This window comes from Strongyloides ratti (genome assembly GCF_001040885.1).
Source record: "Strongyloides ratti genome assembly S_ratti_ED321, chromosome : 1".
Classification (NCBI taxonomy): Eukaryota; Metazoa; Nematoda; class Chromadorea; order Rhabditida; family Strongyloididae; genus Strongyloides; species Strongyloides ratti.
Window position 1 is genome coordinate 9,775,735 of NC_037307.1, and position 26,745 is coordinate 9,802,479.

Sequence of the window (26,745 nt, forward strand, 5' to 3'; positions counted from 1 at the left end):
ATTAACCATTATATAAAAATAAATGTTATATTTGATACTTACACATCGGAAATAAAAATTATATTTGTATTGGCTAATTATATTAAAGTTATATATATATGTATAACTTTTTTTTTATAATATTAATTTAAATTTTGAATAAAAATTAATATTATTATTTATCAGAATAAAAAAAAAACTTGATTATTAAATAAGTTTAATAAAATAAGAAAATAAAATAATATTTTTATATGAATTATTTGTTTAATTCACAAATTATTCCTATAGGTTTTGGAGGTGTTATATACCTAAAATAGACAGCTTTAGGAGTACTACATTTTCTACAATGTTTAATAGCACCAAAATGGCAAAAATTTTCAATTGCATCTAACATATGGTAAGTTCTACAGGGAAAATATTTTTCAAATTCAATATTATTAATAATGCCACTTCGTTTTGGTAAATAAATATGATATTGTTTGTGATTATCTTCCTGACCATTACATAAATCTTGCCTATTTTTTATATTTTTAAGTAATTCAATTTCAAAATTATTACATTTAGAGTATATTTTAATTTCTTTAAGATTATCATTTTTAAGAAATAAGTTATTTATCATATTAGAATTAACAAAATGAGTACATTGACATTCTAATATAAATAAGTTACATAAATTTCCAATCATTGGCAATGTATAATTTTTTGGAATCTTATAATTGGAAAAACATAAATTTGTTAGATACAATAAATTAATATATTTCATTTTTTGAATAAAAATTGAAAAACTTTCAAATACAGGATTGTTATTAATTTCAATGTATAATGATTTTACTGATGTTCCTGATTTAAAATAACGATTTAATATATCAAAGATAATTGTTTTTCCTGTTGTTTTTATCCAGGCGTACTCAATATCTGAAAGATTCATTTTTTGTAAGTAATATTCAATATCTTCAACTTCATTCTAAATTATAATAATGATATTTTTTTTATAATGAAAAAAAAAACTTACACTATTTGCTGAAATAGAAAAACTATCAAGATTAATAAATTTATCTTCACAAAAAAAAGAAAAATAAATTTTTAATGTATCATTTGTATTATAAAAACTTGATATATTTAATATTTTCATTTTTGGCTTTGGAAATGATACTAAATTTGTCTTGACAAAAGAATTAAAAAATTTTGATGCCAGTCTTATGTTATAAATTGTCTTCCAGTCAACATTTTTTAGAATAAGTTTAATTACTTCATTAGGAAGTAACATAATAGGAAATTCAAAGATATTTTCATCATGAACCATTTTTAACAAAAAAAAAAGAAAAAGAATATAAAATGATAATATAATCTATTTAAACAAAATTTATATGCTTTACTAAAATAATAATAATTTCCTGTAAACTAAAAAAATTGTTTGCTTCTAAAATTGCTATTTTAGAAAGGCAAACAGTTATAGGTTAACTTTTTTGATAAAAATCCGATGGCTTTAAACAAAGAATATAAACTTAAGATTATTCTTATTGATGCCTAAATAACTAAAATTATGTCTATTTGCAAAATAAATAACTCTATTAAAATTCTTGTACAATGATCAATTTTCTATTGAAAATTAAAGTTTTAAATTTGATAACTTTCTCAACAAACTTAGTTTAAATAAAAACATTTTGATTGATTGTTAATGATATTTCTCGACAACTAAAGATGTATTTATTGTAAAATGATTTATTATGTAATTGAATAAATATAAAATTTAATAAAACATAAATATTAAACTAATTCAATCTTTTGAAAAACAAAAAAATAAGATCATCATAATAATATATCATTTATAAATTTCAAAATGTTGATATAAGATAAAAATATAAAATTTTATATAATAAAAAAAAAGAAAAACTTTTACTAAACTAAATAAAGTTTTAAAAATTGTTAAAATATCTTTTTATGAATTAAATGTCTAATTTACATTTTGTTTAAATAACTATTTTTACTACTTTAATCGATGTTATATATCAATTATTCTTTTTTACAAAGATTATTATCTTAGATTAGCAGTAAATAGCTTATATAAATAGGTATTTTTTTTTATTCTGTTAAAATATATGCCTTTGTACAGATATTATGATTAAATGTCTTTTAGTTTAATTCATCAGATTACATTTCACATACTTATACCATTTAATACCATAAGTTTATTTTTATTTTTATATAGAAATAACTATATAATTATTAAATTATTGTTTACATTTATCTTTGTATTATATGTATAAATAATTATAATGTTTCTTATCGTTTTTAATGAATGTAGATTATAGTTAAAAAAAAAAAATAAATTCATATAGATTATCTTATTAGTTATTGTTAAAAATATACATTGAATTATAATGAGAAGTTGAATGAAACAAAAAAGTTTTCTAGTTATCTATAAACCTGAATTAAAAAAATTTTATGGGTTTATTAAAGAAGACAACAAAATGATAAATATTTTGATTGTAAATATAATATATGTGAAAATTTATTAAATAACTACAATTATTTCACACTTTGAAAATATTAAAATTAATATAAGTCAAATTTAATCAGTTACACATAAAAAAAAATACTATTATCATTATTTATACATAATGTTATTTAAATTCCTCAAAAAAAAAAACCATAAATATTGCTAAAGTTTGAGTTAAAAATTTTGAATTTTTTAATAAGCTTTTGAATTCTTTTAAAAAATATAAATATTAATATAAAAGTTTTTATGGCAGTATAATATTTTAAAGAAAATTAATTGCTATTATTTCCATTAATACATTATAAGATTAATGTGACATATAAAAAAGTTGGAAACAATATGTTAGAAAATTTTCCGCCTTTTATTATATTTATTTTCAAAACAAAAATAAAAATAAAGAATCCTTTACATTCAAATTATATTAAATTTTTTACAACGGTTAACTTTTATTAGATAATAATATTTTTGTACCTTTAACTTTTTTTTGGGATATTAAGAATAATGACAAAATATTGTACATGTAAAAGTACCAAGCGGTATATTCTAAGAATGATTAAAGATCAGAAAAACTTTTCAACTAAGATTATATTTAAAAAATTAACAGAATTATAGTGAATCAAGTTCTAGATTTCTAGAAGTTTATAATATTGAGTTAAAAGTATATTCTTGATACTTTTTTTAAAAAAAACTTTTTGCTCCATATCTCAAATTAAAAAAATCCTAGAAAAATAAGAGTTAGCTCAATCAAATTTTTGTAAAAAAATACTTCTATAATCAGTTAGTTAATTTTAAAAAACATTAATGCTTTGTGAAATGAAATTTTATTCAAAAAAAATATTTTTTATTTTTCTTCTTATTTTTAATTAATTATAACTTCTTAACTTTTTGATTTATTTTTATATCTATGATTATATTTAAATTTCATAATTTTTAAAGGGCTATCAAATGAGTGTACTTTTATTTTAAAATTTCAGAAAAAAAATTATTTTCATAATGTTAAATTTTGAATAAGTATTATATAAAAGTTTTACATGAAGAAAATTGTACAGTTAGCTTAAAGTATAACGAATTTATCGTTAAAATACTTTAATTATAATGCACAATAAATAAAACAATTTTTTTAATACATTATTGTATATTCTTAATTTCTAACGTATTATTTCCATAGACTGAAACATTAGATTTCTTCTTTTCAAATTCTGCTTGTTTTTTGTTAGCTGGATCATAATCATCCATAAGTTCCATCAATTGTTGTGAATTACTAATAAAGTTTTTTTTTAAAAAATAATGAATTAATTGCAAGTGTAAAAAGTAATAATCAACGACTATGTTAATACATAATGCTCGAGAATTGCGAAGATTTTTAACAATATCAATCATATTTTCATTCATTTTATATGTATTAAAATCGTCTATGGCCATAAAAATAGCCGCAACTATTCCACTACGTCTTATTCCACTTCTACAATGTATTAAAATTGGGCTAGTTGATTTTGATACATAATCATAAATAGTAATAGCTGTTAATTCCCATGGATTTGGACATCCTTTTTGTGGCCATTTAATCCAAAGAAAATGCTTGAAATTATATTCTTTTCCATTACATTTAAACATTATTTCAGTTATTTTAATATTTTTATCTAACTTTGAAATTGTTTCATTAACATTAAATATATTAATATTCTTTATATTAATTGTCTTATTTTTTGGAATATATTCTGCTCCTTTTAAAGAATCCCCTAATTCATCTATATTAGCTAATTGAATAACATACTTAACATTTTCTTGTATAATCATTTGAAAAAAATCTTCTACAGTATTATTCATTGGATATTGAGTCAAAATTAATCTTTGCCGATTATTGCCTGTTGCCACGTAATTTGCGTTTATATAATTATTATCGATTGGACTATTCTTAAGAACAACTCTAGTATTATCTATTAATGGCACATTTGGAGTAATATTTTTATTTTCATTCTTTTGTAAATCCTGATATAATATATTATTAGGAAGTTTACAATTTAAAAAATTTGTCTCAAATTCTACTTTTAATCCTTTTAATTCTTTTTTCATAATAATAGAAGTAAATTTTTCAGCCATTTCTTTAAAGGTCATATTTCTTTTAGTTGACGGAGCATTTTTAATTATTTGTATCGTTTTTTGTCTATTTGAGAGAGGCAGAAAAGTAGTTGTCTTTCTTTTTATTGGGGTTGAATGAGACTTGTTTCTGGCTTTTGTAATTTTGATTTCTTTATTATTAGTTATATTTACACTATCACAAACCGTATTTTTATTTTTTACAACTGTTTCAGTTTCAAGTTTTGCTCCTAAATTAGTTATTTTTTGTGGAATAGGTATAGGTTTTTTTTGGATAGGAGAAACAGTTTCTGTAAATAAAGGTATATTTATTAAAGGTACAATATTAGTTGTTGGAGATTTAACTTTTTTAGTTTGATTTAATACATTTGTTGGAGATGGAGAAATCTTTGTTAAAGGCATGACATTTTTAATTTCAAGTGGGAGTGCTTGTTTTTGAGGCATAACAGCTTTTTTTTGACTTTCAACAACTTTAATTTGAGGTACATTTTTGTTTAATTCAGGCATAATACTCATTTCTGATAACCAGCCTATATCTGTTGAACATTTTTTAGTTTGCTTTATATTATTTGTCACAATTTTATTAGATATAGGTTTTATTTCCTTTGTATTAAGATTCCTCTCAGTATCAACTTTTTTTCGTATTAGAGGAACATTTTTTTGAGGAAAATCATTCTTCATTATAGTATTTTGTTTTGTTAACACTTATTCATGAAGAATAAAATTAATTTTATCTTAATTTTTTTATTATTAATATTGAAACTATTTGCATTTAATTTAAATTGATAAATGTATTATTCAAATTTAATTAGTTTCCAATTATTACTGAAATTTTTCTTGCAAAAATGATATTTTTTTAATTAAAAATTACTGTAAATTAATAGTTTCTTTTTTTTAAAAAACGTGTTATAATTATTAAACTATTACAGTAAACTAATATAGATTATATTTTCGTCTTATACAGAACTTAATATATCTTTCTCCACTTGTATTTTCCAATATTTTTTATTTTATCTCTAAATTAAATGTTATTTTTTAGGTTGATAAATTAATTATGGATACTAAAAAACCTCCAACTTTTCTGAGTGTATTAAATAATGGTTTAGTCAGAAAGGAACTTATAGAAGTAATTCCATCATTTACTGATTTATATAGTCTTAGTTTAACATGTAGACAATTGGCTTTAAATTTTGAATCTAATTTTGTTAAGAAGAACTTGGAGGTATTCGATGATATTCATGATCTTAAAATTGAAAAAAATAAAAATTATAACCCTCGTGTAGATACTGAAGAATTGGCATATGCTCTTTTTTGTACACACGAAAGAAGTTATAAATTATTATGTAACGCAAATGGATTTGTTGGGGAAGCATTGTTTCAAAACAATCATGTCGCATATAATATGGATAATTTTACTGATAATATTCCCAAAAGCAAAAAATTAGTATTTTATAGAAGAGTAGCTCGTGAAATGGCCCTTGGATTGAGATTGCGCAAAAATGCTACAATTTTGAAACTTTGGATTAACTTTTGTATTGACAATGAAGTAATCTTACATGTATTACGTTTCTTAGAACATGAAAACGTAAAACGTATCGAAATGTCGCTTAATTGTTTCATAAACTATTCATTGCCTGGTGAACATACTTATGAAAATATCTTTGATGGTTTTCCCAAATTCCACATACTTGTAATAAGTGGATTAATTTGTCTTGAGGACTACGATAAAGTTTCTAAAAAAAGCGAGAAACTTTCAGTTGTTATAGGGGCATTGGCAAAGAGACATAATCCTGTATTAATGATTAATGTAACGGAATGGAAAGAAAAAAAAATTAAAGAATATTTCATAGCTGTCGCAAAAATTGGCATCTCAAAAGGCGTAAAGGTAAAAGTTGATGCTGAACTTTTTGCCCCATTAATAGTTAAAAAACCTAATTGTATTCAAGAAATTGAGTCACTTTATTCTCTTCCAATATGTGGACTTTTAACTAAGGTAACACTTGAAATAGAAAACTTTAAGTCTTTTGTTATTGCTATGGAAAATATAAAACATTATACAAATTTAGAAATACTTACCATACAATTTTCACCTTTTGATTTCAAAAGATGTGCTGCATTAAAAGGAAATTTTGACTTCCAAAGTTTGTCTATCAAAACGTTTAGTTTTCTGAAAGCTGTAACATTTGATTTTACATCTTACTTAGAAAAAAGTCCTGTTGTAAGAGCAAAACTTTTTAACAACAATTTAAAGATTTTAGCTTCTTTAATGCCAGATAACGTTAAAAGATTCACATTGTTCACTGGATTTGATTTAACTAAACAAACAACAAGTGTTTTAAATGAAGCAATGGGAAATATAGAAACAGTAATAATGGAAGCTGTATCTTTTAAAGATTTAGATTGTCTTACTAATTTTAGTAATTTAAGATATCTTATATTACGTCAAAATTTACCAGTAGAAATTCCTCGAACAGTAGAATTTCTTTTCGTAGGACATGATAAATCTTGGATGAATCGTAAAAAAATGGATGTAAATAAGCAACTTATAAAAGTTTATTCTGAAAGATTTTTTAAGCAAATTGTAAGTAGAGAGAGTGACTACATTTTTTTCAATAGACTTATGAGATGGGGATTTTACAGACGTATTATTCAAAAAATATATCATCATTAAGAATCACAAAGAAAATAACTATTATTTTCAAAATTACAGTACACTTATGTACCGAAATTTCTTAACATTCAATTTTTAAATTGTCTCAGTTACTTCTTCATTAAACTTTTAGAAGATTAACTGATAACAAGATTTTTTTTTTAAAGTTTTTTTTTTGTAATTTCTTATGTAATTTTTTTAACAATTTTTATGTAATTTTTTGTAGATTTTTATGTAACTTTTTTTTTTTAATTTTTTTTTGTAATTTGTTTTATTATTAAGATTAAAATTAAATAAATGTTTTTCTTCCAATCTAAAAACATAATATTAAAATAAGTTTTAAGAAATATTAAATTTCTAAAACAATCATAAATATAAAGTGATAGTATCTTAAAAATTTATGATAAATTAAAATTATAGCCAATAAACATTTGGTTATTAAACTACTAATTAATTTTTTTTAAAGTAATTGTAAAGTTTAAATATTTACATATACTTAATAAAGAAATAATAGAAAATTATAAAAAGAACAATATATAACCGTCTGTTAGTTATAAATTTGTTTTGTAATTTAAAAAATAGCATATATATTTATAAATATTAAATATTTTGTTCAATTTTGGTGACGTAATATAAATTAATATTTAATATTGAAAAAAAAATGATAGCTTATTAAAAAAATGTTTTATAATTATTATAAACATTACGTAAGAATTTTTTTTAAATATATTATAGTTTTTTAAAATTTTTGAAACATTTCTATTACGCAAAAAGATTCTATCAACTTTCAAAAGATACATGGTATTTTAATTAGGATGAAAGTGTATTCAGAAAAAAGTTATTAACGGCTTGTTTAAAAAAAATAGAAAGTAGTAAATATTTAAGTTTATACAGAAATATAAAAAAGTTTTTATTTGATCAAAAACAATTTTGTACATCAACTATCTTTAACTAATTATTATTATTATCAAATTTAAAATATCTTATTTGTTTGGTTATTTTATTTACAATAGTTTTTTTACATAATAATAACTATAATAATAATATTTTTTTTAATTATTTTATTCTCACCAAAATTGAAGTTTATACTTTGATCTGTTAAAAGAAAAAATGTTGATAAGTTTTATAGTATAATAATTTATCTTTCTCTAAGATTAGAGTATAATTATTAAAGTTTCCATAAATAAGGTACTTTTGATATTATAAAATTTTCAGTGAATAAACGGAGAAAAAAGTGTGTGAATGTTGTACAAGCTTAATGATTAAAAAAAATATACTGATAATCCAGATAATATATTAATTTTTACATTTTACATTTCCAGCTAACTTTAATCAAATGAGAAAATTTGTTATTTTTGTGCTCATTAATTTTACAGCTTTGTTTTTTTAAAAAAGATGACGTAAAGTTGACTAGACACTTAAAAGAATAAATTTAATACTATAGATATCTCCAGAACAGAGTATAAGGGAAGCAAAAAGAAAGTATAAAATATTGGGAACCAATAATGATTCCATTCCAAAATTACGATAACCAGGGACAATGTCTTGGAAATCAGCACTAACCTCAAAATCGGGTTTTTAAACCAACAACACAGACAAAAAAGACAACAAAAACCTTTACATTTCATTTGCTAATTTTATAACTTAATTACTTACGTTAATGTTATTTATAAGATATATATAGTTTTCATAAAAATTTTTAACATATAAATGTTACTTTTAGTTGTTTCTTAACATTAAGAATTTTTTATATAATTAAAATTAATTTAATTAAATTTTTAAATTTTTTTTAATTATCAAAGTGATTTATTTATAAGAAATTTTAAATAAACATTACTTTAAAATTTTAATATCTTTTGAACTTAAAAGTAAAAAATTTTTAAAACTCTTTAAATATAATTTTATATATTTTTAAAATTTATTTTAAAAAAAAGAACAAAATATATTGCAATTAAAGTTAGCTAAAAATTAAGCAAATTATTATAAATATTTTAAAAATTGACATTTAAACGGGAAAAATAATAAAAAAATTTATTGTGTTTAACTTAAATTAAAAATATCATTTTGATATAAATAATCCACTGTTATATAATATATACATCAATTGTAAAAATGAATATATTTTTACAATTAAAATATTTATTTACATTGTAGAACAAAAAAAAGTGTCAAAAATTTCAATGATTAACTTTTTTTTAGCTGATTTTTAATTTATCAGGTAAAGCACATACAAAATCAAGTGAAATGTATTTGTTTTTAAGAAATAAAATAAGTTTTACTTTCATAAACTTTGAAAGATATATTTTTGGTTCTTTTACAATACAAATACCAAGGCATGTATTTAAGTCTTCAATAAACTTTTCAGCTACAAGAAACAACTCTGTATTGTTGTTAGTATTAGATTTCAAAATAAATGCTTGAATAACATTTTTTTTAATATTTGGTATAAATGTAAAAATTATTGGATATTCTTCATTTTTTATAACTATTAATTTTGATTTAAAAAACCGTGGAAAATCTTTTTCTTTTAAAATACAGGTTATATATTCAATCTCTTTATTATATTTATTATTTTCTAAATATATTCCTTTGATTTTTCGTAATATATATGATTTAGATAAAGTATTCTCGTCACTGACCATATTTCTTTCATTGTATAGTGCAAAAATAATACCAGAATCAACATTATAAGTAATTAATTCTCTATTTCCAGAATAATAACTAGAGCAAAATTCATTCGAATATTCAGAATTTTGAAAAATATAAAGTTTATTATTAATTTTCCCTATAATGATATTTTCTGTAAACTTTTGAAGATTAGTAATAATACCTCCTTCAGAAAAATTAAATTTAGTCCAATTTTCTTTTTCAAGAATATTATTTGTGTTACAAACAAATAAGTTTCCTTTTCCAAATGAATAAGCTATCTTATTTTTTTCTAAAAAACATATTGAATCAATTTTTTCTTTTTCCTGAATTAAAATTTTTTCAAGTATAATTTTAAAATCTAATCCAATAATTGCATGAAAAATTTCACCTTTATCAGAACCAATACAAAATTCAATAACGTCATCTCTACATTTATTAAAAGCAATTGCAGTACAAATATCTGATTTAATATTTTTTATAAAATAAATTTTTTTACCATTTTTTATTAAAAGTGCCAGATATTGAAGATTATCAGAATTTGGTAAATTAAAACCATTAATTAATATACATCCATTATATACATCAAACAATTCTATTGTTCCATTTATACTTTCATTAAATTTTAATATAAATGTACCATCATAATTTTTATTATTTTCAAAAGAACACTCCATTGTATCATAATTATTTTTAAGATATTTTTGTACAGGATTAATTACAATATCAGAAATCTAAAAAAAAAAAAATAATAATAGATTATCATTTAAAAATAAATATTAAGAAAATACCTCATTTGGCATATTCAAAATTGGATGATAAGCCATTCGTCCTAACTTTTTACAACATATAGGACATTTGAAATTATTAAAAGATTTAGAAGATTTTAATTTTTCGATACATGATTTACCTACTATATGTCCACACATTGTTGAGTACATGGAATGTTCAGTACCTGGATTCGTAAATAGTAATGAACAAATACTGCATAAAAATGGCATATTAAAAAAACTTGATAAAATAAAACTAATTGTTTTTTCAAAAATAGAATATATTAGACAAAAATTTTTTTAAAAAATATTAATATTATTATAAAAATATTAATATTACTATAAAAATATGAATAGAATTTTATTATTAATCATTTTGTTTTCATTAATAAACATCTTTTACTTTTGATTAAAAAAAATTTCACTATTTTCTAAAAAAAAATTATAAAATAATAAATAAATGATATAAAAAAATAACATTTAAATAATAAAATAATGTTTATAACTTATTAAAATGATGTAAAAAAAAAGTTTAGTTAGTAGGCCGGTATGTAGTTTATTTTATTTGGAAACATCATTTTAGTTGTATTGTTTTATTTAAAATGTCTGAATTAGGAGATAGTCAAAAAAGAAAATTAACAAGTTATTGTGTTAAAAAAAGGTTTGTAATATTTATATTAATAACAATAGCTTTATTTTTTAGGAATATAAAAAAATTTGTTGATAATTTGGAGATAGAAAAATATTCTTTTCGAAAAAATTTAGTTAAAAATGAAAATTTATGTTTATTAAGTGATTTTTTGGAAGAAGAAGAAGGGTTTGATGAAAAAAGTATTATTAAAAATGATTTTCAAAATTACAATTATTATCCAATGGATTGTGGAATTTCTAATAGATTAAAAATTATTTCAAATAAATCTTTTTGGTGGATGAATGATATTAATGAAGATAAAAAAGTTGCTGTTCCAATGCAAATATATGAATTAGATACTATGCTGGAAAATAAAATTATTGGAATAAAAAAAACTTTGACATATTATATGTTTCCTAGTATTCCTGGTGTTCAATCTTTTCCAAGATTATATAATGAAACAAAAGATTATCAATTGTCAAGTAAGAAGTTTAATGTTGATGATAAAACATTTGATCAAATAATGATCCAATGGTTTGTTTAACTATTTAATAATTATATATAATATTTATTATTTTAGGAATTTATGTTTAGAAGAAAATATTTATTTGTGGAGAATGAAAAAGATAACTTTTTTTTATATATTTACCTCATTTTATACAATATATTTTGGTAATGATCAAAAGATAATATTAAATGGGAGTACAGCATGTTGTAGAAAAAGATTAAATGAAGTAAATATTTCTTATGATATTCCAGCATCGTTAGAAAAATTAAAAAATCAATTAAATAATGATAAGGATGAAAAAAATATTCCTATTGAAAATAATAAAAAAAGTAAAATTGATGAGGCTAAAAAATCTATGGAGGAAATTGAAACAATAGAATTAAACGAATTAAAAGGAACTTATCCAGTTTTAATAAATTTAAAAGATTTAGAAAATTTTATCACTCTTCTTAAAGATAAAACTTTTATCATACCTAATTATGGTATTCATTGTCATCTACCACCTACTATTGTATCTTCAAACCCATTTTGCAATAGTACTATCAAAGAATTAACAATAACTTCAAGAATTGTAAAACCTTTAGAAAAAGATTTTGAATATCATATTGAAATTGATAATGGTCCAATTTTTCCATCTGTTGGAATTGAAATTATTAAATATTTGTACAATACTTCTACTAATGATAACACTAGTGTGGAGATTCATTTTTATGGAAAAGAAAATTATTATGGCTTGAATTCATTTTTTGAAGGTGCTGTTAATATACGTAAAATATTTATTAATAATATTTGTGAAAATATCTTTACAGTTACAAGTTAATTAATTATAATGTGGTATGATAAAAAATTTGAATAATTATATTCTGATATTTTGTTCAAACAAAAGTTAATAATACTAAAATATTCAAAAATTACTTATATTTTAAAAAACTTTTTTTGTACAATAAATTTCTTAACTGTTCTAATAAAAAATATTAAACAAATTGTAAAATAATTTAGATATTTTTTAACTTAAAATTTATAAAACTATATAAAATTTACATTTCAAATAATTGGCATTTATTTGTCCTATCAGAATAGTATTTATTCTAATTATAATTATATACTTAACTTTTGAAAAATTTTATTTATAATAAATTTTTAATGTTAAACAATTTACATAAATAAATTTAAAAAAAAAAATTTTTTTTGTTGAATTTTAAAAATGAATCATAAAAGTATTGTTTAATTAAATTATGAAAATATTTTTTCTTCACAACTACATATACCAAGTCTACATACTCCTTTTTTATTTTCAAATAAACAACTGGTTTGACAGAAAAATTCAACACAATCTCCATTTACCAAATCAAACATTCCAAGTAAGAATGCAGAAATTATCATTGTAGTAAAAAGTTTCATTTTTTTCAAATCTGAAATTAGAAATAATTATTAATTTAGTTTCAAGTCAAATTATTCAAAGTATAATATAAATTTTTTAATTTTTACTTTACAAAAATTTTTCTATTTATAAACGAATTTGATATTATGACTAATAGTTTATAAATTTTGATTAATACATTCCTTAATGACTATTCTCAAAATTTATAATAATATAGACATGATGTATAAAATAATTTCAATGAAAATTTTGTAAATTTTTAATCAAAATTGCAAATATATAATCATTTATTTATATAATGATTATATTACAATACTTATTAGTTTTTTTTTGTTATTAACATTAATCATTTTAATTATTAATTTAAAATATTTAATAAATAGATTTATTCAGAGATGTAACCTTTTGATAAAAATTGTTTTATAAAATAATATGTAAGTTTTTATTCATCATTATAAGCTAAAATGTTTTCTTCTTAACGATATATTATTAATGTTCATGAATGTTTCGTATCTATACTAAGCATTTTTAGTTTTTTGTTGATAAAAAATATATTAAATCTTATGTATAACTAATAGTAAAAAGAATAAAATAACAATTAAAATTTTTAATATTACTACAAATTAACAACTTTATTTATAAATTAAGAAATTTTCTATAATTAATTGATAAAAAAATAACTTAATCATTTTTTTTGACTAGAAAATAATTGTTATACAAAAAAAAACATTTTTTCTATCATTTTTATCAAAAAGTTAAGTCTTAAAATACAAGAAAAAGGTTCCACCGAGATTTGAACTCGGGTCGCAGGATTCAAAGTCCTGAGTGCTAACCGCTACACCATGGAACCGCTGAAAAATAGAATTTAAACCTATATTTCTTGAAAAAAAATATAATAATGCTCTTGTTTAACACTTAGAAATTATTTTTTTTACATACTTTATAAGTTAATATAACTACTGTGAAACTTTTATAGATTTATCAAAAGATAAGTATCAAAAGAATTTGTAATCTAGTTGATAATTCTGTATATTTATAATCATTGAAAAGATGAATATCAACACGTCTATTTAAATAAACTTTTAGAAAAAAATAATTAAAACAAAATAATCTTAAAAAACTTAGTTTAATACGTTTATATTATGTATCTGTTGTTATTTTTTTCAATGAATTATTAAGGATTTAAGTCCTCAAGTCATGCCTCCGTGGCGCAATCGGCTAGCGCGTTCGGCTGTTAACCGAAAGGTTGGTGGTTCAAGCCCACCCGGGGGCGATTCTTTTTGTTTTTATCAAAACTTAGAATCATTTTTTGAAGCATAATTTGATAAGAAATGTACAAATAGTGTTTTATTAAATATAATTTGTTTTAAATGTAATATTTTTCAGTTTTTGTTCTAACATATAAATTTTATTAACTTTTATTTTGCTTTTTTACAATAATTGATTTATTTAGAAAAGTACCATAATTTTGTAATATAAACAAAAAAAATTAACATAAACAATAAAGAAGACAATAAAATATAGTTTATATATATATTTTTTATTATTATGAATATTCTACTTTGACAACATATTTAAATAAATTTTTGTCACCCTTTAATATTTAGCTTTTACTTATTACGCATTCAATTGGAAGAAAGATATTAAAATATCTTCTAATTTTAAAAATTATCTAAAAAGACTTTTATTACCTTTCTTTTTTGCACAATAACTTTTGATTTGTGTAGTTGTTACAACAGATTTTTGCTTTGTTTTATAAAATTCATCAAGTTTCACACACTGTTCACGCAATTTATCCTTAGGAAGACAATGTTCTAAAATCATTTCATAATGAATTCCATGAATTTCTGCTAACTCCATAAGTCCTGCAAGCATCCTTTGATATGCAGCTTCAAATGTGACATATTTTTTTGTAGAAAGAATTTTTACTTTTTTATCAAATTGATCAGCTAATACTAATAACAATGATATAGGTTTACATCCTTTACAATGTTTTTTATTTTTTCCCATTCTTGTATCAATACAAAGATTTCCTTTAAATGTCTTTATAATTGTTGCTCCTTTTGGTTTTTCTGGAATATCACTTTCATATTTACCAAGTTTTAAGTTTTTATTATATTCATCACCAATTTTTTTACAATTTGTACACCTATAATAATGTTTGAATAATTCACATTTATTTAGTAATTTTTTATTTCCATCATTAATAAAATCTTCATTGTCAAGGGATGTTTTCATTGATAAATTATAAATATATACAAGACAATTTATCTTATGATCTGTTGGATTTACTTTTACTATAATTTGATCTGTGTATTTTCTTTCAGACAACATTCCTATTATTTCAACACCATTGTCAGTTAAATGATCAAATCCATCCACATCTAACTCAATTTTACCATACTCATCTTCTTGTGTTATCATCTCTTGATTTATTATATCTTCCCAAATTTTAAAAACATTTCTCTTGAATATATCATATTTTTTCGGAGTTACAGGATCTTTCTGAAGACACTTTTTTATTAAATTTGACCAATTAACTTTTACTGCTCTTGTAATAACTTTTTCATTATCTTTAGGTTTCATTCCTCTAATAAAAGAAAATGCATCATCATTTGGTATCCACATTATAATATTTTTGTCACCTTTTTCAATTTTACCTGGAGGTTGTAACGAAGATGATTCAATATCCATATTAATACAATTTTCTAGTGTTTCTATATCAACAAGTTCATCCTCAATATCAATTTTATGGTTATCATTAATAGTACCATCGTGGTTATTTTCTATTTCTGAAATTTTATCATAAGATCTTTTCATACCATATATTTGTTTTCTATCAAAAATATCATTATCATTTTCATTTGTTTGCTGGTTTACAATGTCTTCATTTTTAACAACATTAGAAATATCATTTTTTTGTTTGACATTGTTTTTATTTAAATTATTATAAGAAAAAATATCTAAATTTGATTGTTTAATTCTTTCACAATATGCACTATTAAAATACAAATTTTTTATAATATTTATAATAACTTACTTGTATCGCTCTTTTTCATGAATTGGAAACCTTACTCTAAAAGAAAGATCTGCAATGTGAGATTCTAACTTTTTTAAAAAACGTGTTCTATTACATAGTTGTTTCTCAAATGTAACTGGATCACATTCTTCAATATCATTACAAAGTTGTTCTAAATTAACATCTAAAACATTTCCATTTGTCTACAAAAATATAATTATTTATCGAGAAGTTAAAAAACATACATTTTCAATATATTTAAAAAAGATTTCTTCTACCATTGAATGAGCAATTGGAAAATGTAAATTTCTATTATCAGCCATTGTTACCTTATTAACTAAATAAAAATTGTTGTCAACTTCCATGATTGCTATAATTGGATCAGAACAATTTTCAATAAGATAATTTTTATTAATAATATTTCTAAAAGATATAAGATGTTGATTTTTTAAAAAGCATAAATTTATTTTTAATGATTGGCTTAAGACAGCAAGAAATAAAAGTAAATCTTCTCCTTCAATTTGTTTAATTAATTGATAAAATTTCATTCTTTGTTTTATTTCATGAAATAATATTAAAAATTCATTATTTTTATTTTTACCAAATAAATAATTTCTTAGAAGTAACAAAATTGATTTACTTCCTTCTAGTTTTTTGTTAGGTTGTGCATTTGATATTATACATCCTTTATTAGTACCAAGACCTAATATTTTATGATTTTTTCTTATTGGTTTATGTTCATTTACAAAAATTCCACTATAATTTTTTAGACAATCATTTATTGTTTTAATCATATCCCAATCAGAAGAATTATATGGTGCAGGCATATATCGATCATATTTAATTTTAATTTCAAGTTTTTCTTGTACTAAAATATCATAATTAGCCTTGATATTTGAAATTAAAAAGTTTGTAAAATTGTCTTTTGTAGCTAATACTGCTTTTGACAAAGTTTGAAATTTTTTATTATCATTATATCTTACACAAATTATTGGCCAATCACCAATTTCTTCCTTATTTAATAAATCTAAAAATAACAACGGTTCTAGTAATTGTTTTGGAGAATAATATTCTTTGAAAATTAAAATATTTACTTTTAAAAATGTTCCAATTAAACAATCACTAAAAATACTACCATCTAAAGATTTTTGAAAATCTTCAACAAATGAATTATTTATTTTTATTTGTTTTTTTGCTTCATCTAAATACTTAATTCCTTTCTCTTTACATTTAAACATAATATCTGATATAAGTTCTATAATACTGTGATACTCAACATTGGGTGATTCCATTGTAGAAAATATCATTAAATCTCTTGAGCATAAACTACCTCCAACAACGTTAGTATGAATAATTTCATGTTTAAGATCAATTTTCTTAGAGCATTCATCTAATGTAGGTAGAGGTAAATTGCATTCAAAACGATAAGAATAACTCATTTCAAAATACAAATTTTTTTTATAAATATAACTAATCTATAATAAATATTTTTCAGATTTACCTTTTTAGAAAAAAAAATTAAAAACTTTGTATTAAAGATGATAATAAATTGTTTATCATAATCAACAATATTATTAGTAAATGTTTTAAAGAGACATTGGAAAGATGTATTATAAAATGTAAGAACAATCTCTTAAAATATCAAAAATAATAATATCATTTTTGATATTTTTTTTTGATTTTACAAAAATCATAATTATAGACTAATTATTATAATATATTTAAAATTAAATTTTAATTTTAAAGTTGTTAATATTAAATTTTGGTAATTTATGGTTAAGTTAATTTTTACTTATACTTTTGAAGTAAAAAAAATATATATTACTCTATAATATAGTAGAAAAAATATGACAAAAATGTTTTTACAACTAGGTACAAATAATTAAATAAAAAATGTGAAAAAAAAATTTTTTTCACTTTAATTTTCATAATACTTACATATATATGTTCATAAATATTTTTTTTTTGACAAAATATATGTATCAACATTAATAATACTCTATGAATATAAAATAAGAGTAAAAAATAAAGATATGTAGAGAAAAAAAGTTGACTATGTTTGATAATACATATAATAACAATTTCTTTAAAAAAAATTTCATAAAAAATTCATATTTATATTTATGAAATTTAATATTACCAAAAAATAGATTAAAAAAATCCTAATATTATTTAACGTTTTGAATACTTTGTATAATATAAAAATAAAAATAAATTTTTTTTACACTTACAACTATTTTTATACAATTTTAATTTTTTGAAAATCAAACAAGGTAATATTTAATTTTCCTAGTCAAAATGTTCCAAATAAAAAGATAATTTACAACTTTTGTTGAACAAATAAATTTGAATGATAATTTTAAATATATTTTATATTTCACAATTTTACTAGAAAACAAATCAAACAATCAACATAGTGCAACAATTAAAAATTATTTTTAAAATTTATTAATATTATATTATTATATTTATGTTTGATATAAAGTATAATTGAACATATATTTTCAAAAAATGTTAGATCAAAAGAAAAAAGCAAATAAAATAAAAAAATAAAAAATTTTTAATGAAACACTATTTTTATTGAAAAAAAAGTTATACTTGAAAATTAATAAAACTTGTTAAATCAATTTTTTTAATTATACAATAAGATTACTTTAACTTGTTTTTGTAGTATTTTTTTTTGTCTGAAACATTTATTGTTATTTTACAAAATATTTTTTATGCTAAATAGGTAAAACAAGACTCTAAATATTTTGCAAAACAAAGAGATAACTGGAAATTTTATAATCTTAACATGATACTACTACGTCCATTGAAAAAAATAAGATCTAAAAAATTGTTTTTAAATTATTCTTTAATATTTTTAATTAGGTGTGATTTGCTTTATTAAAGTACATACAATTAGAACGTAACAATGCATATCTTACAAAATTTTTCTAAAAAACTTTTCTTTAACTTGTAAACTTAAGAAAAATAACACAAAAAATCTTTAAACCAAGTATATCTTTTAGTACATTTTTATTTTGGTAAATAATTTTTTTAAATTAGAAAAAAGTTAAATAATAATATGATAGAAAATAAAAGAATTTTTTTACAAAATTGTAATAAATTGAGCTACCCAAATTAGTAAAAAAATTTTTTTTAACTTTTAAAGTTTTTTTTTATTACTTTATATGATTTTAAATTACTTTCATATCATACAATATATTTGAAATGTGCTTAAAAATTTAAGAAAAAAAACTTTAAAGCAAATTACCAAAAAAAATTTATGCTTAGTTGATTTTTAAATTTTACAATAAAAAAAATTTAAAGTTCAAAAAAAAGTTAACAAATTTATTTCTAGTAAACTATGATCATTTAAAAGAGAAGATTAAAACATAGAGTACAGAAAAACTTTTTTTTGTAAAAATTTCGAGAACAACTTTTTAAAGATTTTTTTCGAATTGAATAAATATTGAAATTTAAAATGTAAAAATCTTTTTGTTTCATAACAAAAATAGCTATTTTCCTGATTAAATATCATTCTTTAATATTTTTACATTTTTTTGTAAATTGTTTGCAAACTTGTGCTAAAAAAATTGTTAAATTTCCTTAATTATCTTTTCAGTTTAAATTATAAATTTTTAATAATTTATGTAAATTATTATCATTACTAATTAAAATTTTTGGCAGGTTTAATTTGTAGTAGTTTGATACACAATCAACAATTTTCATTATTTTTTACATCCTAAAATGTTTATTTAAAATAAATATTATATCAGTAAAAAAAAACTATTTTTTCATAAAATATTAATCAGAATATAAATTATATTTTTTTTGCCAATCTCTTCATCTGTTTTATAAGTTAAAAGATATACTTTGTGAATTATATTTTAAAGAAAAATGGAATAATATAAAAGTCATTAAATAATATTATATACATGAAACGAAAATTCATTTTTAACTCATGAAACATAGTGATAAAATCAAAGTCAGAATCTTTAAGACGATAAAAATATATGTACTTATATATCATCTTTCATTTCATAACAGCAAATGTTACTTTAAAAAAAGTTTTTTTTTCTTAATCGTCATGTAAATTTAAATTTACAAAAAATCACTACACGCAGAAAAAATTCTTTCGATAAATATTAAAATTTACTTTTAATTGAAAAATATTATCGTTGTAGATTTCAAACTCATTTTTACATTACTGAGAAATAGTATAACTATAACTTGAAATAATACTATTATTTTCACTAAATTAAGTATAAACAATTAAAATTCATACAGTTAGTTTTATCAAAATTAACTTATATAGAATGTTTCAATGATGTGATTTTAGAAATATTTTTTTACATAAATTATGCTAATTTTTAAAAGCATAAGAAAGACAAATATTTTCTAAGGAATATTTTTAACAAGATGATACTTAACAATATTTTTTAATATTACACATTTTTTAAGGTTGATATATAACATTTTATTGATAAGAAATAATGTAACATGACTAATATTATTTAAACAAAAATCATTTTTAATTTTTTTTCTTATAACTTGTTTAACAAAATAAGAGTTAAAAGTTTATATTTTTTCTTATTATAATTTATCTGTTAACATTAAAAACGAAACTATTCTATATTACAAAAAATCTTTAAGTTCAACTTTATATGGTAATGATAAGGAACATATATTTTAGTGATTTTACAATATTTATTTATTGTCTTACAAAGCAATAAGCTATATAAGAAATAGAAAATTTAAAAACCGCAATTTTCTAGAATATTGCTACAACAGACTAATAAGTTTTCTGGTTTTATATCTTTATAGACTATTATTCTATAGTGTAAAGAAGTAATTCTTTTTTATCAAAAATTATGAATAATTTTTAATGCTTTAAAAAATAACATTCCAACACTAAATTTCTATTAATATTATTAATAAAAAATCAAATAAATAAAGAATGTGTAAAGATAACAATATAAGATAGTAACATATACAAAAAATAAACTTTATCAAAAAAACCTATTTTTTTTGCATAAACTAATAACAAGAAAAACAAAATATATTACAAAACTTAGTCGAAATGTATTAAATGACAAAAAGATAAGAGATTTTAATGACTAATTTTCAAACTTTTATTTATTTTAAAGTATTAATATACTTTATATCTACTCCATATTTGTCTTTTAAAAATTTTTGATAATTTAAAAACGATCTCTTTGTAATTGAACTACAATCTTTCCAGAACATTTGTTTTCTCTCCTGTATTCTAGAAGAAGAGGCATAAAAATTTTTCAAAGATGAAACAAAAGTATCATTAAACAAATTAAAAAAAAATTCTTTTTAATGACAAAAACCATAAATATTTAATGACTTTTTTATTGTAATATTGAGAGTAAACTAATTTTATATTATAATTGGTATTAAAAACAATAAAATATAAGATTTAAACAAATTATTAAAAAGAACAGCCAGCTAGAAAAAAACTTTAATTTTAAATGTGTAAGATACTACATAAATTTATGTTACAAAATAAAATATTTTTTAATAATGTTAAATAATTAAATTATTTCTAAGCTTTATATTTAAAATTATTAAAAAATATATAAAGTTGTAAACAATAAAATTTAAAAAATTTTATAATGTTATAATTGTTATTGGTTTCATATATTTTTTCAAATGTATGTTTCTATTTTAAATGAAAACAAATTATATTTAATATTTATTAATTAAAAATAGTTATAAAATGATGTTTTAATTATACATCGGTGACAAAACATAATGTCTTAATGACATTTTAAAATATTAAGCATTTATAAATTATTATTTTTTATAGTTTACATCTTGACGGTAGATGTTTTCTGCTAACTCCTTAAAATTCGAGTAAGCATCTGGATCCATTTTTATTATATCATCTCTAAAATGTTCATATAGAATTGATAGAGAGAAGATAAATTGACTCTTAGTTTGAACTGCTTTATAGCGGTGTGACCTAAGAGTCTCCAAAAATTTTACTGGATCAAAAGCTTTACCGGAATTGATCATATCGATCATAAACATAGCTAATGCTAATGTTCCAGTTCTTCCTATTCCTGCACTACAATGAATCGCAATATAACGATCATTGCAAAGATTTATAATCTTTTTGTACAGTTCATGAATAGAACCACTTTCAATAGGAATGCCTAAAAAAAACAATCAACATAAAATTTTTTTATTAAAATAAACTTACTTTTATCAGGCCAATTAATGTAGTGAAGTAATTTAAAATTATTCGGTATATTTTTCTTATTGTAAATTGTAAAATCATATTCAATAATATGATTTACATTATCAATTCTCTTATCAATATACATGACAGTGTATTTACTTGTTTTTATTTCACTACCATCTGTAGGGAAATAAGGGTAACACTTATTTTGGACCTTTATTTCTTTTTCATTGACAAGTACGACAATCATTCCGATCTTGTATCTAAAAATCATGTCATACATATCATCAAGTGTTGTTTTTATTGGTGCCTAAAAAAATATACATTAAATAAAATTAAATTATTATTAATATCTTACCTGACACATAATAATTTTTCTTTCATTTCCTTCATCATATTTATAAATCATTTCATTAGCGTGGATGTAGCCAAGGATATTTTTAGAATCATATCCATTAACATTTACTGATGTTTTGTCAAGACATTCTATGTCATTGTAGCGATTTCTTTTTGGAAGACTTTCTTTAGCAATATAGTAACGTTGGCAGCTTTTTATAAGAGCATCTTTACTCATCATTCCTACTTTATTAAATTGAACACAAAGTTCATTCAATTTTCCAGCATCATTTATATTAACATATTTTAAGAAATTTTTAACTTTTCCATCCATCAAACTTTCACGAGCATCCAACTTGTAGAGATATTTGTAATATTCATCAGTAAATTTTATTTTCTGATTATTTCCATCAATTAACATTTTTTTGTCAAAGAAATATCCTAGTAGTGCTTTTAATAAGTAGGCATACTCCATAGAAGAAATATTACCACCATAACGTTTTTCACGAATTTCTTTTATAATCTCCATTGGATTATAAATTGAAGAATCAGCTTGCATTGTTTCCAAAATACAACAGAAATATGTAAATAGGAATACACGTGATCCAGCACTACGTGAAGCATGAACGAGAACATTCCCATTTCCAGCACATTCAGAAACCTCTGAATATAAATTGATGAAGTGCAAATCTGTATTTGGTATTGCATGTTCTTTCCAATAAGTAACATTAAATAGTGATAGTTCCTTTGATTCTCCTCCTTTCATAGTCATTTTAAACTTTAATACATTGACGCATGAGAGATTCGTAGGTAGCGCTTTCAGACGTTCAACTCTGACATTTCCATAAGTTTGGTCTTCCTTGGGCCAATATAATCGCTTGTCATCTATTACTAGTCCATCGGTCTTTTCTTGATAAATTATTGAAATAACAACAGCGACATCCTCTTTGAAGAGTAACTCCCAAAAATATTTTACTCTTTCAGGTGTTGGTCCATCAGAGATAATATAATTTCTTTCCGGTGAGACATCATCAATGTAATGAGCTCTTATTTCTCCAAAGATTGATTTATAACATTTAACCAAAGAAGGATCAAAAAGAGTGGTTATGTCAAAATCAATCTCTTCATCACCTTCTATTTTCTTTATAAAAGTTTGTTTCTTCAATATATCCGGAATATAATTTTTGTCATAAACTATCATAGAGTATTCTTGCAAATTTGCATTTGATACTTCTTTCCACAATGCAAATATATTAGAATATTTAGATGCTAGATTCCTTCTTCTAATATACAATTTTATTTGTTTAAGCATAATCAGACTAATGATAATTAATATACCAACAATAACGCCTCCAACAATAATAAAAATTGCACCAATAAGTCCAACTTTTTCCTTGAATTTTTCAAATCCTGATTTTGCTGTATTATTTATAGGTGATTTATCATTAATTAAACTTAAATATCTTTTTCCATCTTTGTCTACTTCAAAACTTGCTTTGTCACTATGTAAAAACGAATGAACTAAAGTGATATCTCCATTAGGCGTATTGTAAAGACATTCTAAAGTTGTATTGAAATCTTTAACATCTGATGTGAAGACAAAATCACCAGAGCGATACAAACCATCTATTGCTACTCCATTAACATTCAACTCATCTAGGCTAACTATCTTTTTATTAACGTAATTAACTGAATGAAGGTATCCAAAACTGAATCCATTGATTGAGCAATTTGGTCTGACCACTGTCTCATTTGATGAGTAAAGAAAGTACTCCAATGGATATATAAAGTTTTCTTGTGGTGGTGCGAAATAGAAGATCTTCATTATCATATGGTTGCTTCCAGTCGACGGGCAATTATAGGAGAATTTTAAAAGCTCATATCCATTTAATGAGAAGGTTCCCTTGGTAGTTTTGTTGGAGTTTGGTACTTCTTTAACTCCATACTTTGTAAAAATAACTTTGGTTATTAAAATTTCTTCGTTCTTATAAAAATCTTTTAAATTTGGTTGATTTTGTAAAAGAAGTTGAATTGTAAGAGACGTTTCCAAATAGTCGAATTTAATAACATCAATTTTTGTTCCATTCACCTTTCTTTGAGTTGAATTGTATCCTTTAACTAAAATTTTTGGTCTGTCATTGACAGCTCTAAAGATCACACAAGGCTCTGCAATCTCCTTTTCATAAGTATCTTCAGGTATTGTAAACAAATAATAGAGTTTGTTTACATGCGGCAACTCATCCAACGTTATCAACTCCCCATCAACTTTATTGAGTTGAAATAATTTGCCTTCCTTGTCCTTTGTAAATCTTAAAATTTTTTCTTGATCATCGCCACATTGTTCGGTAATTGGAAGTTGGTTATTTATTGTAACCCGTTTTGCCATCACATAAGGTTTTGGAGCAAGTTCCCAGTTAAAATTGAACATCCATTTAACTTTATGAAGCATTCCGCTACTGTGTGCCACTGTAATAGTTCCACAATTAATTATTTGTGGTCCAGAGAGGCTATATGCCAGAGGTATCCATAAAAATGTTCTATTTCTATTTCGAATTATTAATGGTAATTCAATTATATCCGGGTTTACAGTAAATGAATGTTCTATATGTTCATGTTTATAATCATAACTTGGGAGTTTCAATAAGATTACTTCCGATGAAGAGTTTGTCTTGATGGTAACTGTAGATGTGGTTTGATTTATTTCCTTAGGAACCGATGGAAAGAAGGTTCCATAAGTACTTCCTTCACATTGTGTGAAGGTTATCAGAAGTAGCAGCCAGAGAGTTTTGAATTGGTTAAAAACCAGAGACATAGTGAATTGTTTTTTGTTAAAAAACACGAAGAATTAATAACTTTTCGAATGATAGAAAATTGAATATTTTTCTCTCTTTATTCAGATTTTTTACAAAATTATCATTTTCTTTAAATAATATTCATATTTTATCAAATTATAGGCAAAAAAACGATATAAAGTAAATGACTCTCTTTGAAGTTAACTGATATTACTATGCTATTATATCTAATAGATGTACTTTGTACTAACAAAGAAATTTAGATAAATTCAAAAAGAAATATAATTTTAATTAGTATGATTATAATTGAATATATCTATTTTACCTTTTTTTTATACATATTTTTCTATGACTTCAATTGATCAACTAATTAATATGTTTTAAATGTTTAATAAATGAAGGTTTTTTTTAGTTAAATTAAAATAGAAATTTACTAAATTTTATAACGTTCTAGAAACTTCCAATTATTAAAAATTTTTAAATAACATTTTTATTCAAAAAATATATAATAAATGAATAAATATGATAACGCTTAATTATTAAAATTTTATTTTAAATATTTTTGAAACCAATTTTTTGTGAACATTATACAGTTTAAAAATATTTTGATTTTTAATAGATAAAGAATAAATTTACATAAGTTTGAAACTGTTTTTTGAATTAACTATTCAAATTTTTTTTTATTCAAATAAAACTACGTATCAAGTTTTGCTTAACATGAACGCATTTATTTAACATTTTTCTATACTCTATTTTAAATTCATGAAACATGTTATTTTTTATAGTAGTATATTGTAATATATTTATTAATATTCATAATTACAACTATAAAATTTTCAATCTCAGTTTTTTTTATTGATTTAATATATTCTTTGTATATTTTAGTACAGATTGTTTTTTAATACCAGCTTATGTTTTTTTTAATTTTTTTGTAGTAGTGTAAAAATTTGTTTGATTATTAACAATTTGGATAATAACAAGTAAAAAACTCAAACAGTTATTTGTTATTACAATTATTGTTGAAACTTTTGTTGTGATATTTTAAATTGTAGAAATTTCAGTATTTAATTAAAAAAGAGTAACCAAATTATAAAACATACATTATTCTTATTGATTTAAAATAAACATAACAAAAAAATTACCAAATTTTCAAAAGTTAGAAAAGTTTAAAATGATAAAAATCTTTCTTTTAAAAAAATTATGTTTTAACAAGCTGGTGGTATTAAAAAAAATGTAACATTAA

General features: G+C 21.1%; 7 protein-coding genes across 7 annotated transcripts; 2 read left to right on the forward strand and 5 right to left on the reverse strand.

Annotated features, from left to right (window-relative positions):
- Positions 1–235: 235 nt before the first annotated feature.
- SRAE_1000303100 (F-box domain-containing protein) lies at positions 236–1,282 on the reverse strand (the record flags this gene model as incomplete). The annotated part of the gene is made up of 2 exons (XM_024650176.1): positions 236–943; positions 992–1,282. The coding sequence occupies 2 exons, from the start codon at positions 1,280–1,282 to the stop codon at positions 236–238; spliced, it is 999 nt and encodes a 332-aa protein (XP_024503979.1).
- Positions 1,283–3,607: 2,325 nt separating this feature from the next.
- Positions 3,608–5,257, reverse strand: SRAE_1000303200 (Protein-tyrosine phosphatase, receptor/non-receptor type domain and Protein-tyrosine/Dual specificity phosphatase domain and Protein-tyrosine phosphatase, catalytic domain-containing protein; the record flags this gene model as incomplete). Its single annotated transcript, XM_024650177.1, has 1 exon — positions 3,608–5,257. The coding sequence occupies one exon, from the start codon at positions 5,255–5,257 to the stop codon at positions 3,608–3,610; it is 1,650 nt and encodes a 549-aa protein (XP_024503980.1).
- A 373-nt stretch (positions 5,258–5,630) lies between these two features.
- Positions 5,631–7,312, forward strand: SRAE_1000303300 (Hypothetical protein; the record flags this gene model as incomplete). The annotated part of the gene is made up of 4 exons (XM_024650178.1): positions 5,631–6,733; positions 6,781–6,794; positions 6,835–7,157; positions 7,217–7,312. The coding sequence occupies 4 exons, from the start codon at positions 5,631–5,633 to the stop codon at positions 7,310–7,312; spliced, it is 1,536 nt and encodes a 511-aa protein (XP_024503981.1).
- Positions 7,313–9,421: 2,109 nt separating this feature from the next.
- On the reverse strand, positions 9,422–10,873 carry SRAE_1000303400 (Zinc finger, RING-type domain and Zinc finger, RING/FYVE/PHD-type domain-containing protein; the record flags this gene model as incomplete). The annotated part of the gene is made up of 4 exons (XM_024650179.1): positions 9,422–10,011; positions 10,057–10,335; positions 10,372–10,606; positions 10,664–10,873. 4 exons carry the CDS (start codon positions 10,871–10,873, stop codon positions 9,422–9,424), a joined length of 1,314 nt encoding a protein of 437 aa, XP_024503982.1.
- Positions 10,874–11,244: 371 nt separating this feature from the next.
- SRAE_1000303500 (Hypothetical protein) lies at positions 11,245–12,601 on the forward strand (the record flags this gene model as incomplete). Its single annotated transcript, XM_024650180.1, has 4 exons — positions 11,245–11,303; positions 11,346–11,807; positions 11,854–12,548; positions 12,591–12,601. 4 exons carry the CDS (start codon positions 11,245–11,247, stop codon positions 12,599–12,601), a joined length of 1,227 nt encoding a protein of 408 aa, XP_024503983.1.
- A 2,229-nt stretch (positions 12,602–14,830) lies between these two features.
- Positions 14,831–17,620, reverse strand: SRAE_1000303600 (Hypothetical protein; the record flags this gene model as incomplete). The annotated part of the gene is made up of 3 exons (XM_024650181.1): positions 14,831–16,160; positions 16,203–16,384; positions 16,427–17,620. The coding sequence occupies 3 exons, from the start codon at positions 17,618–17,620 to the stop codon at positions 14,831–14,833; spliced, it is 2,706 nt and encodes a 901-aa protein (XP_024503984.1).
- Positions 17,621–21,986: 4,366 nt separating this feature from the next.
- Positions 21,987–25,522, reverse strand: SRAE_1000303700 (Protein-tyrosine phosphatase, receptor/non-receptor type domain and Protein-tyrosine/Dual specificity phosphatase domain and Protein-tyrosine phosphatase, catalytic domain-containing protein; the record flags this gene model as incomplete). Its single annotated transcript, XM_024650182.1, has 3 exons — positions 21,987–22,348; positions 22,396–22,684; positions 22,733–25,522. 3 exons carry the CDS (start codon positions 25,520–25,522, stop codon positions 21,987–21,989), a joined length of 3,441 nt encoding a protein of 1,146 aa, XP_024503985.1.
- Between the last annotated feature and the right edge of the window lie 1,223 nt (positions 25,523–26,745).